The 18,615-nt window shown below is 41.3% G+C and overlaps 1 protein-coding gene across 11 annotated transcripts in view; it reads right to left on the minus strand.

Annotated features, from left to right (window-relative positions):
* The window catches only part of RBFOX2 (RNA binding fox-1 homolog 2), a 169,692-nt gene that overhangs the window by 123,388 nt on the left and 27,689 nt on the right, over window positions 1-18,615 (minus strand). For 10 of the 11 annotated variants that reach the window (XM_033162574.1, XM_033162573.1, XM_033162568.1 and 7 more), the window contains exon 2: window positions 13,856-13,906. The exons of the other annotated variant lie outside the window; for it this stretch is intronic. In XM_033162574.1, the coding sequence (XP_033018465.1) occupies window positions 13,856-13,906 (51 nt within the window). The remainder of the gene's footprint in view (window positions 1-13,855; window positions 13,907-18,615) is intronic. 11 annotated transcript variants of the gene reach the window in all.

Raw genomic sequence — 18,615 nt, forward strand, 5'->3', positions numbered from 1 at the left:
TTTCTCTCCATCTTCCCAGACACCCTCTCAGCTCTTTGGCAAGACTTTCTTCCAAAGTGTTAAAAGTTTTAAAAGCCTCCTCTGTGGGCAATTGGTTCTCTTTCAGACCCCCACACAAGACTTTGACTTTCCTGTACAGCAGTTCCACCTTCAAAGCAGTGAGCCTCTGTTCGTCCGTTAGTCCAGAGTTCAGTACCAGTTCAAGGACGAAGCCCAGCATACTGGTAGAGGGGGAGGAAGTGGGTATCAAATTTCTACTCCTGCCTCTCTGTTCATCGCCATTTTCCTAAACTGGAGCGCAGATACCGCAACTTTAAATGGAGATATTTTCCACTAATTTACTTCCCAAGAAAAAAGTTTGCCAGTCTCATGTATCAATTTTAAGCACATTGTAGCAGTCCTGTAGCAGCAGTTGCTCAAATTGGTTAGCTTCTTTAACTCGAAGGGAAGAAGGCAGGCTGCCTCTCCTTCCCCCGGATCGTTCCAAAAGCTCGATTTCTGGTCAAATTAGTTACTCACGACCACCGGGTTCCTTTGGCTCCATTCTTCAAAGGTAGAACTAAGACGCTCACCGCGGGCTTTGTCGCCGCATTTGCATCCCGGTTGGGGCATATCCCCGTAAGCCCGGCTCCGTTGTCCCTTCACCCCCACTCCCCCTTTACAGGGGGGGCAAGGGAAGGGTTCGGAGCCTCCGTGGGCGCAGCCGGGGAGCCCAGGGTGCGGGACGCTCTTCCCGCACCCCAACCGGAGCCCCGCTTTGCGGTTGCGGGGCTCCTAACCCCCGGGATGGATCGGGCGCCTCGCAGCCGAAGCAGCCCCGACCACCCGCTATGGCGTCGCCAGCCGGAAGTCCCTTGCTGGTTCCATTTTCAACATATTCTACATGTTCAATCTACATTGAGTTATTGTCATTCCTTTTACTACACATCACTTAGAATTAAGTGTTCTGTAAGGACCTTTATAAGCCTTGGACATGGAGGTGAAAGGAGGAAAGAATTATGTTCCAAAATTCATTTATCTAGCCTTCGCAATAGGTTACAGAAGTGTTGTAGAAATAAAGTGTCAGTTTATTTATGTTAGCAAACTTCCACAGGTTTAAAGTATGCATAATTCATCTATATAGTAACATCAAATTTATGTTATTTATTTATTTCACAAAATTTATAACTACTGCTTGATTATTATTATTTAAATAAATCTCAAACTTAAATGGCATTTTACAGAGTGGCATAACAGTAGGAAAGACTGGTGCCTGAGTAAGAATTTGCACAGACCAAAGGGAGAGGAGAAACCCTTTAAAGAAGGGAATATATATGCCTGCAATCAAACAAACCAACAGGTATTTATCAAATACATAGAACAGTGAAGGTAGAAGGCTGAATTTTTACAATTAATATAATATCTTCTTTTATTCAATGAAACGTGCATTTCTGCTCTTGAGAAGGAAGAAAACAAATTTCAAATGACAGAGTAAAAACACAAATCTTTAAAGGCATTGAACTGGTATGGGATTGCAGTATCATTTTTGTTTGCAGAAAAGAAAAGAAATGAAAAGAAAAGAAGATTTACTACACTCAAGCACTACAGAGAAGAACTGTTCAGCTTCCAAAGAATTAGGCTTATAGGGCAAGATATAGGGAAAGAGCTGTGCTAGCATTAATTAAAAGTAACACAGGTATCCACGAGATACTCGTGACACTTGCACAACCACATTCCAACAGCGTACTGTAAGTGAAAAAGAAGCACTACTTGCAGAGGGGGTTGTATTTTCCAAGTCACAACACATTGATGTTTCAAGTGTTGAGAAACTGAGATATTCTCACAAGAGAAATGCTACTTTGATGAAAGATATCCCTATCACTCGTTATGAGCAAGGAATTGAACATTTAGCAAGCAAAAAACCTCAAAGGGGCTTTAAGATGTCTAGATGCAGTACACTATCTAAATGTTGAAGTTAAATGGCTCCTTTTAAGGCTTTGTAGAGAAGTAAAGACGTGCGTCCCAAGCTCCTAAGCTGCTAATAGGGAAGAAAGATAAAAGGCTGGGAGATATAACTTGACAGCTACATTTTAGTTTTCCCGTTATAATTTTACAGCTGTCCTCACAAACACTCTTGTCAAAAACCACGCTACAAAGTAATGCAAGTGCAACCTAGGACTTTTTAGGCAACAGAAAGCAGTTCATCACCATAAAGGGCCAAAAAGAGTTCAAACAGTTAAAAACTGTTAAGAACGAAAAAGCTATCTTCTGTGTGGGTGGCGGCAGTGACTAAGGTCACTTGTTTATGATTGGCTGTACTCCTGAAAGGGAAGGTGGAAGACTGCACAGGTCACAAGACCCTCTTTGGTAAATAGCAAAATGGCATCTGCTCAGGTTTTCATTTAGGCTGTCAGATGATTCTGTTCCTTTTACCAAAGGCTTTGGGAGAAAGAGACTTTGACCTTGGTTAGAAAGAAAGCCGTTATCCTCTAATTACATCTTTTTTGCAGCACACAATCCAGCATGCAATTAATATTAGCCACAAAGGAAGAACTTTTCCAATGCCAGAAAATTAGTGCTATAGACCACAGTCTCTGGAATATAAACCCACCCATATCACCCTAACAAGATACTTAATCTGTGAAGCAAAAAATGCATTCCATTCAAAAAGGAACAGCTGGTGCTTTAAATGAACACAAGTCTTCAACACAGACTTGAGCCATCTGCAATGGAAGAAGATTCCAGCTTCTGTTCCAATGAGAAGCTACCAAACCATTATTACTGCTCAACAGGTAGCTGCCAGAATAGTGGAAAAATCTGGGGAGTTTTTATTGTCTCATTCCTCCTCTGTATTCATCCTAATGCTAGCAGGAAGGCTGAACTGCTACTCCTTACAGAAAAGCACGAGAATCCCCCTGTATCCAGCATTTGTGAAAAGGGGACAGAGCAGAGACAATAAATTGCTCTTTTATGGGGAAAGATTTGGCTTCTCAAGTGTGAAGGAGGGCCAAGTTAAGTCACTGTGTTTTCTAAGAAGTTACAGTCAGAATAGAGGAGAAAGAACTTTACAATTTGCTGTCTTTCTCCAATTCCAACTATCTTGGCCTTACTAGGTAGCTCTAAGACAGGAAACTTTGTTGTTTGTTGTAATACTAATACTAATAATAATAATTTATTATTTATACCCCCTCATAATTCCCACAGATAAGACTCATTTTACTCAATACTCCACCAAACCCCCGCTTTTTCTTTCTGTATGTACTCAAAACACATTTACAAGGCTACCTAATTTTAGTGCCCATTCCCAAATTCAGCTGCTACCCTATCACATAAGCAGCCACCCAATGGTATTAACATATTCCTGCCCTAATAGCCAAGATATACTACTGCAGAACAGAAAAACACTATTGTCTTTACCACTGTGCACAAGCCTTGTTCCCCCCTCATGATCCTTGTAGACGAATATTTTAGAACTGAATCTGTTTCCAGTAGACCCTGTGCAGTTCCTGTGCAATGAGTGCCCTCTCATGGCAAAGAGTAGTCACAACCACAAATATTGCTCTGGACATGTGGCAAATAGAAGTCCATTCACAACAGAATGCATCTACATTTTTCCATACATTAAAGAAAGGTGCTTTCTTTTTACTTCCCAAAACGTAGTCCAGCTGGGAACTAAGAGATTTAAAAACTAAAAACTCAGCCACTACTGTGTACTTAATCAATTGCAGAGTTTGTGGTGTAGCAATAAACTGCTGGCACATTTGCAAAGCTAAGCAGGGTTTGGTATGGTTTCCTATTGGATGGGAGACTGTGTGTTGAGATTCCTGCATTGCAGGGGGTTGGATTAGATTACCATTGGGGTGTCCCTTCCAACTCTACAATTCTATGAGTCTTTCTGTATCTAGAAATGTATAGTCATATGGAGAGATCATTATGTTTTAGATTCTTGCAGTAAATGAAGGGTTTTCCAACCAAGTAAAAGGACCAACCTATGAAGACAAAACAAGCATAAATGAACACTGGGAGCACTGGCCAAGCCTGAGGAGCCTGATTTATATCAACCTGCAATTTCCTAACTATTAAGAATATTAGATATTAACATCTGAACCAGAGACATGAAACTGGCAGCCTCTTTGTTTTCTAAAATAAAAATAAAAAATACAGTGGTAGCTTGGTTCTCAAAGTTAATCCATTCCAGGAGTCCATTTGACTCCTGAAACAATTCAAAAACCAAGGCACAGCTTCCGATTGGCTGCAGGAGCTTCCTGCACTCAAGCGGAAGCCACGTCGGATGTTCGGCTTCCAAAAAACGTTCGCAAACCGGAACACTCACTTACGGGTTTGTGTCACTCGGGAGCCAATTTGTTCGACAACTAAGCCGTTCGAGAACCAAGGTACCACTGTATTTCATTTATTAATTGCTTCTATGAAGCACCTTAAAGTAATTTCAGAATTCGATAAAACTTGTATGGAACAACTGAAATATAAAAACAATTTTAAATCCAATGCACATACCGACTTTTCTTGCGGAAAGACTGTAGAGCAGCTGATTTGCAGGTTCCAGGATCAGTCCCTAGCATGTGCAGCTAGGGTTGGAAGCACTACCTGAGACCCTGGAGAGCTTCTGCCAGCGTAGGCAATTCTGAACTTGATGAACCAAGAATATGATCTGGTATAATGCTGCTTTCTATGTACCTATAAATTTGTTTGTATCAGGCATACATAAGGTTCCTCCACTAGAGGGTATTCAGTTAACAACAAAAGGTCAAGAGGTATCACCTAGCAAAATTTGCAATTTACAAAGATAAGCACCACATAGAAAATTTGTAAGGCAATGCATGTGGCATGGACAGAACTAAAATAAATCTGGACAGCATCTGCCCAAGTTCTATTCTTGACATTGCTAAGCATTCATAGTGAGACCAAAGGTACCCTCTTTGCAAAAATGAGAAAGACAACTTTGAGATTTTAGCAAACTTCAGAGAGAGAAAAGACGCAGAATGTGGTTACTCAAAAAGTTTTTAATACATCCTCCAATATAGAAATTCTCTACAACCAACTACCTTGTAAAGTACTAGTCATTTTAAAGTTCATATGAATCAGTCATGAATACATACCACTCTCTGCTTAATATATCAGGATACTTGAATTGTAATTTCATCTATTAAGAGTGCATTTTCAAAACACAATGAGGATTTAACTTTATTGCACTTGGCCTTTTGTTTACAAGTCAGAAGGGAATATTTTTCCCCCTCCTCCAGGTAATGTTTATGGGATTATTTCTGCAATACTATTATAGCCTGCATTGTCCTAAGGGCCATTACATGAGTGATTCTCAACCTGCCTGTCATCTTAAAAAATGTAGCCAATAACCTGACTCTCAGAATGGCCGTTAATATGCTATTTTAGATGTTTTGGAAATGGATGAAATAGGATATTAGGGTGGAAGGAAAATATGACTCTGCGGAGAGAATGATGTAGGTTGGTGAGACTGGATTTCATGTGAGTAGAAGAAACTACAGTAGGGAAGAGAACTGTGTTGCAAAATTGCTACATTATTTGAGATCATTTGGTTGCTGGAAGTTATGGGTTTAAAAGCCAGGCAGAAGTAATCTTGGGATGGAAAAGGATATAAATTCAGATAATTTGTTCATGACGTTTATATCCTGTCTTTCCATAAAAATGAGGTGTCTAACTATAAAATCTAATACAAAATAAATAAGCACCTTCACAATAAACCAAAAGAAAAATAGCTGATGGCAGATAAAAAATGAAAAGGTGGTAGCCAGTTAAAACATAAAGACTGAAATACAGAGCAGCAGAGAAAAACCAATAATCTTAGAGGCCAAAAGCCTATTTAAATAAAAGACAGACATTTTTACAGTTAAAAATGCTGCACTTTATTGTGAGTGGCAAAATGTCATTGTTAACTCAGAGCCACCATCACAAATAGGAATGCCAAGTCATTTAAATATTCTTTGAAATACTGTCCATATTCCTCTTTTAACTTCTCTGAATGTGCAAACAAGGGAGCTTTTTGATAGATAGATAGATAGATAGATAGATAGATAGATAGATAGATAGATACATGACAGATAGATAGATAGATAGATAGATACAGATAGTTAGATACTATACATTAAATTAATTTAAATTAAATTAGATTTGGAACTCCCTGACTATTGACATCAGGCAGGCACCTTCCACTTGACTCTTTCTAGACCTTGCTTAAGCCTAGGACCATCGTACCTACGGGACTGCCTCTCCTGGTATGCCCTGCGGAGGACCTTAAGGTCCATAAATAACAACACTCTGGAGGTCCCCAAGCCTCAAGGGGGTTAGATTGGTTTAAACTAGGGCCAGTGCCTTTTCAGCACTGGCCCCGACATGGTGGAAGTCTAGAGATGTAAAATTTCTGGAAATTTTGAAGCTCAGGAAAAAACCCAGTTTTTTTCTGTTTTTTTCGGGGGGAATGGGAATTTTCAGAAAAATTGAAAAAAATGCTACATTATCACTTCTTTTTTCTTTTCCAGATTGAAAGTCATTATGTTACTTTAGAAACAAAAATACAACTATGGACAATTTTAATGGGCATAAAATTATCACAACTAGCAGCAGCCACAAAATTAAAAGGCATCTGCTTCTTGGGAGGAAAGCAATGACAAACCTAGACAGCATCTTAAAAAGCAGAGACATCACCTTGCCGACAAAGGTCCGTATAGTTAAAGCTATGGTTTTCCCAGTAGTAATGTATGGAAGTGAGAGCTGGACCATAAAGAAGGCTGATTGCCAAAGAATTGATGCTTTTGAATTATGGTGCTGGAGGAGAGTCCCATGGACTGCAAAAAGATCAAACTTATCCATCCTTAAAGAAATCAGCCCTGAGTACTCACTGGAAGGACAGATCCTGAAGTTGAGGCTCCAGTACTTTGGCCACCTCATGAGAAGAGAAGACTCCCTAGAAAAGACCCTGAATGTTGGGAAAGATGGAGGGCACAAGGAGAAGGGACGACAGAGGATGAGATGGTTGGACAGTGTTCTCGAAGCGACTGGCATGAGTTTGGCCAAACTGCGGGAGGCAGTGGAAGATAGGGGTGCCTGGTGTGCTCTGGTCCATGGGATCACGAAGAGTCGGACACGACTGAACGACTGAACAACAACAAGCATATTAAAATATAGTGTATCCAAACAATTATTACAAACAGAATTTACTTTTGAAATAATATTTATTTGTATTTGTAACAAATGTAGCAACAATCTCCTGAACTGTTTACTAGTTTATGTGGAACAAAAAAACAAAAAAAGCTCCACAAAACAATTTTTAAAAATCCAGAAGTAACAATTATTCATATTTCCTCTCCACAGTATTAAAAAAAAATTCTCATGAAAACTGAAGAAGGAAGTGGGACTAAATTTCAATGAATGGGCATGAAATTTAATCAGAATCATTTTCTGAGCTGTAATGATCAGTATCAGTTTCAGTCTCTGCTTCTGCATCTACTCTGCTGTGTCTGTCATTATCACAGTTATTATAGACTTCTAAAAACTGAATGTTTGCTTGGATTGAAACAATTTTTCCAATTTTTCGGGGAAAAACAAAAAAGGCTTCAGAAAAAACGGGTTTTTTTTCCTAATTTTTCCGGGGGGGGGGGTGTTTCCGGGCCTTCACATCTCTAGGTGGAACGCTCTGTCACAAGAGACTAGGGCCCTGCAGGATTTGACATCTTTCCGCAGGGCCTGCAAGTCAGTGCTGTTCTGCCTGGCCTTCGGCTTATACTCACCCGGACCCCTTACATTGGATTTGGTATATAATTTTTCCCTTGGCTTTTTTGCTGGCCCATGTAGGACCAGCATGGATTGCTGGCTTGGGTGAATATCTGATGTTTCCTCCCTTTATGGTCTTGATTTATGGGCTACTACTAAAATGAGGCTGCATTTTAAGCTGTATTTTAAGCCGTATTTTAATTAACTGTTTGTTGTTTTGTTGTTGTTGTTGTTTTTCTACTACATTTTATTGTAATTCATATTTGGTGTTAGCCGCCCTGAGCCCGGCCCTGGCATAAATAAAAGTTCATTTATTTATTTGTCCAGAATGTTCTCCATGTGCTTTACCTCTTTTTTTTTTTTTTTTAGCTACCCTTCATTTTAATCATAATCAATTTTTTTAAAATACCTGCTTTTACCAATTTGGGGGGGTCTGGGGGCATGCTTGGAATTTTGAGGTGTGAAAGAAGCCAGTCACAAAATGGCTGTTGCCATGGATGTGCTCTAACATAAAATGGCTGCCACCTCCAAAAAGACAGTAAATCAGATGAGATGGGAACATAAAACAGTTTAAAAATATGGAGTGGTGGTCCCTTTCTTTTTTGGGGGGGGGAGACAAAAAAAGTTTGGAAAACTTTCTTCTTTTCCAGACACTACTACGTATTGGTTGTTATGTTATCTGTTGCTGGTATTACAGCTGGAAAAGATAATCAAACCCAGGAATAATTTTGAATTACAACAGCAGCCATGCAAAGACATTACTGGCTGGTTAGTATTTCTCTTTTTGTTTACTTACTATCTTTGTGGAATGGAAAGGATCAGAGATGTAAGGAAAATACACAGAAAATACATTAAAAACTCATCAGAGAAATAGTTGAATACTGCCCCAGACTAGTGTGATGTTGGAGGGTCAATGTAATATACAGGCTTGTCTAAATTAGATGAGTTTCAGTACAGGATAATAAGGTTTCTGCTTTTGCTCTCCCCTCCCCAAGCAATCCCTGCTGTTGGCCAATGTTAACAAAATGATGCCTCTAAATGCCCCTCCCCAAAACAACTTCAAAACTATCAGGGGAAAGGTTGTACAGTGGTGCCCCGCTAGACGAATGCCTCGCTAGACGAAAAACTCGCTAGACGAACGGCATTCGCTAGCGGAAGGCTGCCCCGCAAGACGAATTTTTTTCGGCGCGAAAACCTCCGCGCTGCATTGCCGCTTCGCTAGATGAAAAATTCGCTCTACGAAGACACTCGCAGAACGAATTATTTTCTTCTAGCGGGGCACCACTGTATTAATAATGATGGTGCCTCTGCACTGGTTTGCTTGCCCAAAAAACAACTTTGAAACATTCCCTGCTGTGAGGCATAGAGCAGAAATGAAAGGATTGCCATAACTCCCCCCCCATGCAAAAAAAACCACCAATATTCGACTGAGGCCCTTGTCAGCAGGCAACAAAACTAACACAGCAGCGATAGGAAGATCCCCATGTTTCTTCCTTCACCACCCCCATTTCAAAAAGTTTCTCAACCAGCTGCCTGTCAACTTCCCAAATAGCCAGCAGGCAGCAAAACAAGTGATATGTGATCCCTGTGTTTCTTCCCTCACTTCAATTGACACATTTTTTAAAAAAAGTCCTCTCAAGTTACTGCCTGACAACTGCTCCATGTGGCTGGCAGGCAGCAAACAACAAGAGTAGCAAATGTGTGTGTTGAAAGACTAGAAAATAAGAGAAAAGCAGAAAAGAGGGAGAAACAACAGCTCTTTATGACCCCGGGGGATTCCTACTGCCTGGTGTCCAAGCAACTCTCTTATCAACTGCAGCTCTGACTCATTCAGTGGCTGAAAACTCTGACAGGTGGGAGCAGAGGCACTGGCTCCTTTCCCAGATTTTAACTTAGAAGGGTACCTGCACATTTTGCTTCATAACTTTCTAGGAAGGCTAGAGAATTGCTTTTCAAAAATGAAAGCTCCAAGTTCTGGGGTCTCTGCTGGTAACACCACTAAAGGCCTTTTAAAAAATAAAATAAAATGGCCTTACAAACCTGACCAATAATGCATATTGTAAAAGTTTTGTTCAAAATTAACTTACCTTGGGGGGAAATGTGGGCACATATGTTTCCCAAACCTATACTTGCACTTGAAAAAGCAAGTAAATCTAGTATGATATATGCTATTCCTGATAAGCTTCCTGCTGCAAAAGAAAGACAGGGAGCTCTGAAAAATATAACTACCTTAATTCACATTTTCATCTAATACAGAGCTAATTTAAGATAGCTTGGTCTGCTGCACTCCACCCACATGGCACAAGACCTAGTGATAGATTACACATGGCTATCTATATCCCATCAGATCTCTCCTGTTGCTACTGAGAACTTGCTATCATATTAGAAGCTCCCAATGAGATTAGTTAAAAGCTTTGAAACCTTGTTAATGAAAGCCAAGCCTGAAATGAATCCACATAAGAGTCAAGCGAGACTAAATGCACCTCAAGGCCAGTCAAAAGTTGAACCCATAGAAAAGATGAAAAATATTTTTGTATAAAGTGGATCAACTTGGAAAGTGACATTTAAAAGTGAAGTTACTTCTGCAGTATGTAAGGCTCATACAGATAAAATGTCTCTTGTTTTTATTGTGTGGTGTCGCTCTCAGCTCTTATGTTTTTAGGTCTTAAGAGAAGTTTTTAACTCTGCATATGACAAGGTGAATTTGAAAGTAATTACTAGCTTTTTCAATCATGTCCTGTGTTGGACTCTGTTGTGGAATTTTAGGGTTCTGAATCAATAGTCAAATAGTGGATCTTATTCTAATTGCCCCAGCTAAAAACCTTGCAACCTGTGCTGTCACCTGCTCATTTTGATCTACCAAGAGAAAGGACACTGTGGCAGTGGTTGGGCGACCCGGAATGGGCAATAAAATGTTATAACGGGTGTATAAGTTAACATCGTTAACACCCATACATGCATTGAAGTCTCCTCCAATGATAAGCAGTGCTACAGGATAAGTGGATTCGAGGAATTCTATACAGCCGTACATTGTGTTGCGTTTGCTGTGGGTTGCGAATGGCGCGGGTTACAAACGCGTGTTTACTTTTGGGTTTCGCTGCGCGTTCTGCACAGGTCACGCATGAGTAGAAGCGCGATAACGCTGATCGGGTTGCGGACTTTCGGGGTGCGAATGGCACCCCGGAACAGATTGTGTCCGCAACCTGAGGTACCACTGTATGGCTCTCTAATTCTGTCCAAATAGCATTTATCGTGGATTTTTTTTGACAGGGTGGTATATACACATTAATCAGCATTAGACAATCTCTCCGTACTTGACACTTGACTATGAATACACTCCTGTCACTAGAGTAATAATACCAGTCTCTAAGTAGTTGTGCTTCTTTCCCTCACCTACTAATGACATGATTTAGTTAGTATTCTAATGTCACAGTTGTTGGAGTTTGGTAAAGATACTGCAGCATTTTTGCAGAAAGAAACCATCTGGTAAGCCTGCTGGTTGAAAGGATAAAGAAATTTTAAAGGTTTATTATTCAAGGCAAACCAAGCCATTCTAATATAGGTTTTACATGGAGCTAACATGGAGCCGGGAAGTTAACACAAACACATTTTATCTCATACTGACTAAACTTGGAGAAGAAGCAGGAAGGAAGTAAAGCCTGAGTAAACAATCTATTTATCAACAGGTAGTTAAGGAGGAATCAGCAAGGAGTTAAATGATGTAGTTATTTAGCTGGGTAGATGGTTTTTTAAAAACAAGAACAGGCTGCCTTTCTATCAACCCTCACTGGTTCAGGTAATCTATTTCAAGTGTTGTGGCTTTACTCTCAACACACTTCCTTCACCATTTTTTAAAATTCTGTCCCCCATCTTCCACCATTCTTTTTTAAATTTTTACCCTTTCCCACAGCCATGTGTCACATTTAGTCTCTATTACCCTCTCCCTTTTCCATGCCATGATACATGGTCCTAAAATATAATCCTGAGGGTTATGTGAAAAGCATCTAAAATTATTAGGAGCAAGCACTGGCAGAAAGCTCCAAGTTCTCTTATTTACCATAAATTTAAAAATGCATTTTACATAGAAAAGCTAGTTATGGCAGCCATAGTGAAAAGCGGGCATGAACTGCTTAACAAACAGGATTTTACTTCTGTGTCACCGTTGTCACCAGATGACTCAGAACAATAATGCAATAACTTTAAAGCTCCAGGGAGTCTCAGTGGCTAGCCACCTATTGCTTCCAAGCTCTTGCTTCCCTTTCCTAGCCCCATCCTGCAGACATGCAAGAAAGCATTCCCATCATCACAGTGATGGGCATCACCATTTCCTGTCTTCATGCACTGGTTGTATCAAGCTGTTGCCTTGGCAATGGCAGCAAATCACATTGACAGCAGCATTCTTTTCTATCATTTTCATAGGAATTGCTTGCTTATTATCCCCAACATGGTATTCTTCCTGGTGGCCCTATAGGACATTCTTGTTGATAGAAGGGCTATGAAGACTCAAGAGTGCCTCCTTCTGCACAGGGTCCAAGTATTTCAGCTCTATGAACTCAGTGTCCTTTTTCTGGAGGTTAATCTGAAGTCCCATGCCTGGGATGGCCTATAAGCCATTTGATATGTTTCAAGAGGTCTTCTCTGATATGACAGGCAGTATAAAAACTATGTAGGCTATTGCATACTCTGGGGCGTGGGGGGGGGTACCAATCAATCACTGGGAAGTTGCTGCTGCACCTGAACAGCACCAGAGTCCCTTGGGTTAATCAAAGGCAGTCTTTCCACATTCTTGAGGTGTCAGGGGCAGCCCCGTCTTATCCATAGGGGCTACTGGCACAGTGCGCCAGGGTGCCGGACCCCCCAGGGGCGCCCCGCGAGCCCGCCGGCATACGTGTGCGCCCCCTCCCCAACCCACCCACCCCCCGGGCGGGCGGGCGGGCGGGCGCTCGGGCGCTGCAGCCGCTGCCCCATGCCGCTCCCGGGCGGGCTGCGAGCCAGCCGCCCTCGCCTCCCATCCCGCGCGGAGAGCCCCAGCTGGAGCGCTGGAAGGGCGCGCAGAGCCCGCGCCGCTCCAGCGTCACGCCCCTCATCCCCCGCTCACCCACCCCCCCTCCCAAGGGGCAGCCAGCACGGGAGGGAGGTGGCCCCAGAGGCGGAGAGGCGGCACGTCAGGGGCGCCGGAGGGATCACCGCCATGGCGGCCGATCTGCCTAAGACGGCCGTGGTCAAGGGAATCTGTTGAATGCTGTGCTCTGGGAATGTGAGGAATTGAGAGCCTCCTGCAAATTCAATGTGGCCTCCCTAAAGGCATCAAATATCACAAGTCAATTCACAACTGAAAATCAATGCATAATTGTTTGCTGCTATCCAGGTTGGGCACCAGCATAATTCATGGACAGGTTCACCTGAAATTCTTGCTGTTGCTGGACTACAATACATAGTAACTTGTCCTGATGTTCAATCAGCATAGGCCAAATGATGATATTCCATAAACATGATGGGTTACCTTTTGGCCACAGAAAATGATCCATCATGTTAATCAAGGAAGAAACACCAGAGCCCCAGCTAGAGGGAAGGAGCTTCATTATCACCAGCATCCCATCTCTACACCAGGATCCTATCTCTACACCAGGATCCTCTACAGCTGCCCTAGGAGCTCCAGAAAGACTCCTTGTTGAGCAGCCGCTTACTTCATTCTCACTCATTCTTAGGCAGCTACTGGAGCCTCTTGTTCCACCTCACCTTCTTGCAAGGCTACCCCATCTCAAACCAAGCGGAAATATATCCCCCTTGCCATAGTACATAGTTACTTACTTCCACATTCATGGTCAGTTTCTCATGTCATCATTATCCCAGCAATGGTGTTGGTAGCTGTCTTCTCTCCTGTTCTCTAGTCAGCAAAGAAGTACATTCTGCTATGGTGTACTTTCAGAAGCCCGAAAGGAGATGGGTTCAAAGACCTGATCCATGTGAAGGAAAAGCCAGCCATTCCCTTTTTCCTCCTATGGAGCTACTGTCCACCCCTTGGAATATTAAAATCACAAACCCTGACAAAACACTCTTTATATAGTGATAACAAGCAACAGTGTTGAAGGGGAACAAAAGTAACTCTTACCTGACTGTCTCTTCCTGGATATCCATGATAACTGGCAGTCAGAGGCTCATTCTGCAAGAAAGCAGATATTACCCATTTTGATAAAATGTAGGAAAAGAGAGGCTATCTATTAAGAAAAGAAGAGGAAAAAGACTATAATAATATAGAAAAGGAACAGATAAATAACACTCTGCCTCTACAGCAGCATATGCACATGTCTTCATGACAATGTCAAGTGACGTCTGGCTGTTCCAGCAGCTTCAAGAACAAAAGTTCATACTGCATTTTAGACAGTTGGGAATGTTGCTGAACAATAAGTGACAAGAGACAGCAAAAACCTTCACCTTACTTAGGCAGAAGAGAAAGGGGGGGTTATAGGCTATCAGTTAAAATATGGTAAGTAGAATGAAGTCCAAGAGAAAATGGGTTCTCCCCCCCCCCCATTAAAAATGGGTTCTACATGATTTCCAACCTCCTTGCTACTTCTGCTGTAACACTAATTGAATCTCGCACTCTATGGGGAAAGGGGGAAGTTACTGGCAGCAGTGGTGTTTCCCCAGGAAGTCTCTGGTGCTGCCAATTTTACAGGTCAGCAACTTGCTGGTGTCTCTTGTTGAATTATTCTCTACAGGAATTGCTATTGTGGGAAACGAAAGGAAGCAGGGTGAGAAACTGTTACAAAGAGTTAAACTCCTAGGAGGACAGCAGAACAATCCCTTTATACCTAGTACAGAGAAAATCCCTGTTAGCCAGTAGGGGATCCAAAAAGGAAAAAGGAAGCAGAAGTGCAGCCCAAAGCAAAACCGACTTCATTGCATACACTCAAGGAAACTTTCACAGAGGGAAAATGGCAACATTAACCATTTGAACATGTAATTCTCCTTGCTCTTCAGGGGCATAGAAACACACCACACACAGCGAACAGCAGAAACAGGTTGCCTTCCAACAACAATCACACAGCCCAGCAAGACAATGCCACAGTTAACTTCAATTCCCTCCTGGCTCACTTCTGCCAAAGCTGAATTGTATTTCAACTGCTGTTACAAGCATACAAGCAGCCATTTCCAGAGGAATTCAGTTAGAATGAAATCAGACTGCCATGGGATATTTCATTGTTTTGTTTACTGCTAAAGGGCATTTCTATTTATTTGATCTCTCCTATATAGAGGGGAAAGGGGGAGAAACAAGGGCACAGAGATTTAAAGTTTGCTACATTTTACATTGACTGCACTAATCATTCCCACATGGTTTTTCAACATTCGCTAAAATCTTACTTTTAATATACAACAATATTAAATTATATAAACTGTCATGAAAGATACAGCATAAACCTATGCTCATAAATTCACTATGCATAGTGAAAAGCACCACACTGTTCTACATCGAGTTCTGTTTATATAATTAAAAGGTGACCAGTCTACCCGCTGGTCTTTGCTTATTTTCTTAATCAATCCATTTCAGTTACTTTTTATATTGTAGCAACATACTGTCCTTCATTATATACCTATTCAGCTGGAGATGTGAACATGCCATTTAGCTGCAATCACCATTTTGGCTGTGGTTATCAAGGTTCCAACTAAATCCACAGTGGCCTTTGGGACAGAAGCTTCCACCCCCCTGCGGACAGGGATAACTAGTTTTAGGAGTCTGATGACCTCCTGGTTAGATTGCTGCCTTTGAAGGTGGTTCAGAAAGTGCAGCCAATGCAGAATGCAACAGCCAGATTGATAATGGCAATCAGACAATCTGACTACATGGTACCCATTCTGTCTGTCTATGTGTTTCTGGGCCCAATTCTAAGTGCTAGATTTAAACTAATGAGCTTAACATTCCTCAGGACCCCAATACCTGACAGAAGAGCTTGTCATGAACCTATAAATACCCTACAATCAGCATCTGGGGCCCTCCTCTGAGTGCTTCTTCCAAGAGCAGAGCATAATGACGAGAAAGAAAACAGTGGGACCATTTAGGAATGCTCTTCCCAGTGAGGTTTGCACAGCTATGTTTTTATGGGGTAAGACCTTCCTCTGCTCCACATTTTTTGATGGAACATGTGCTGACTAGTTATCCATTTTATGGGCATTTTGTTAATTGGTCCTGTTGCCAGCGATTACTCAGCTATATTTATGGGGCAGGTGGTTTCAGTATTGTTATGGGAATTGTTGTTTGGATATTGTTTTGTTTTTAATGTTTTGTAAATCAACTTGACTCAGGTTTTTAGATGCCCTTTTCAAAACAAAAAAACAAGAAGTTTGTATCTTAATGATTGCATTCATTTTATCGCCCACCCAATCCCCAGCGGCCCAGTTGAAACAATTCATTAGCAGTTTTATATTATTTGTGGGCCATGTACACACAGAAGTTAATAGTGAGACATCTGTCATTACTCTACAATAGTGAAACCCTTTTCACAGGGTAGTTTAGCAAATACCAAGAATATCCTGAAATACTTTAAAGCATAGGTTTCTGCTGGGTGGGCTTTTGGTGAGAAAGATAAATAGTGAATAGTATTCGCATACACCAATTTATCCCTTGCCTGATATTTAATTTTGTTACCTCTCCCAACCACTGACATTCATCAGCACATAGGCAAACTCGGCCCTCAGGGACTACAATTCCCATCATCCTGAGCACGGTCCTGCTAGCTAGGGATGAGGAGTTGTAGTCTCAAAACATCTGGAGGACCGATTTGCCTATGCCTGTCATCAGCATTGAACAAACATTACCTCTAGAATCTATAAACTGAAACAGGGCTGCTCCAAAGGCATTGATGCCCACCAAGTCCCAATGGATGCCATCTCCATAGGGTAAAGTCTAAACTACCTGGTCAAATTAGAGCTCCACTAAATAAGTGCTTTGTAAATTACATTCCAGCTACCATCTCACTTGCTCAGCAGGGTGGTTTTTTTGTTTGTTTTTGGTATGTACGTTTTTATTCATAAAAGAGACAATAAGTGCTAAAGTTCCATTGGAAGAGCCCAGGCCTTGTCATGCCCATTTTCTTCAGCTCTTTTGAGAAAGCAGACTCATGTATCCAACACCATTAATTTGGTGGGAAAAGCTTTGCTTCCTCTCAGAGACTTCTGGGAGAGGCCTCTGAAGAGAGAGCAACTGCATGATAAAATGTTCTTCCAAAGGACATTTCTTTAAAAATGGCAAGGATTGGGAGAGGACTGCAGCTGCTTTTTTGCTGGGCTGCTGCCCCTTGCACTTCACTGGGTGCTGCTTCCTAAGCTCCATACCTCCAAGGGATTATATCAAGGGATACAGGGCTGCAGAAAGAGGGAGCTGAAAAGCCTCCATGCGCAGTTCCCAGCCTCTGTCTCAAAAAGAAGAAGCAAGCTTATATCTGTTCACAATATTCATACAATATTGCTTCAGAATACAATCGGTAATTTTCAGAAATATATGCAGTTTCCTCCATGACTAACTGAACTTGCTTTATTTCAGGCAAACAAACTAGTAGTGAACTGGGATGTGATGACATCACTCCCTCTTCCTTCCTGGAATTCTAAACTATGCTGCTATTGCACTCAGTTCTAATCTCCATGGCAACCCCACTCCTCCCTTCAGGGGAAAGTGGGGGGGGGAGCCCAATACAAGGCTTCTCAGTCTCCTTGAAAGTTATTCTTCTAAACAGTAACCAGAGCTAAATTTAGACACTTTTGAGTATGGAATCTTAAAAAAAACAATGAAATATGTTTCCAAGTAAATAAATCTAAATCAACAACCTCATGACATCCTTTTCTGGATCAGATGAACAACTTGCAAAAGAATCAGTGTGACCACCTCCTAGCTCCTGTCCACACCCATTTCTCAGCATGGTTTGTGTAAATATACAGAGACAACTCTCTCACACACTTCTCCTGCCCCCACACTCCAGCTTCAGGAAGCCTGGACATTTCTTCTCAGTTTTTCTGAAGATCACCATGAAATAAGGTATTTTGCTACAAAGCATACATTTGGTGGCAATTTTAAGCGTGCTTCTTTAGAGCAGCTGTACCTATACTGGTTAAATTTCATCTGTTATATAGAACTGATGTGTTCCCAGCCTAGGAAAAAACCAAACTCAGGCAAAATATAATGCACCCCACACCAATATATTCCCAATCCAATAGCAAAGTAGAAGGATTTGTGTTAATTTTCTTTATAAGACAGGCCACACCGTGTTTAGGATTCCAAATCAATCATATGGATGCCCCTCATGATAAAACTAAAACAAATTCAATAGCTGAATATACAATTGCAATACAATTAAATACAGTAGCATGATCCCAATACTTCGAGTACTGGATAAAGCATCAACTGTAGCTAAAAGAGGTCAAGGATAAAAGGTAGAAAAAGCAGATTAAAATGGTAGGAGACAACTAGATGTATTTTCAATTTACATACTACAGTACCAGGTCTGTGATCTTTTCTTTATAATGAGATAGCAAAGAGCCCAGGAGAAACTTACGAGCAAAATTTCAGAATTATCAGAATTATAGTAATTTGGATCAGTTCACCTTGGCAAAACATGTCAGACATACATAGCTAGTAAGAAGGTCAGTAAGATAAACAGAAAAGCCAGATTTTTTAAATCATCTGGGGAAATACTACAAAAAATGGGAAAGGGGGATAGTTTATGGCCTTTAGCCCATACTATAGATTTCTGGCTTGAAACATGGATATTCCATTTCAGACATTCTGTCATTTCTTTACACTGTCAACTGGCAGGTTACCAGCACACACAAAATTACCCACAACCTACAAGTTTAATTGCTTAATGGATTACATATCTG

This window comes from Lacerta agilis, chromosome 10 (genome assembly GCF_009819535.1).
Source record: "Lacerta agilis isolate rLacAgi1 chromosome 10, rLacAgi1.pri, whole genome shotgun sequence".
Taxonomy (NCBI): Eukaryota; Metazoa; Chordata; class Lepidosauria; order Squamata; family Lacertidae; genus Lacerta; species Lacerta agilis.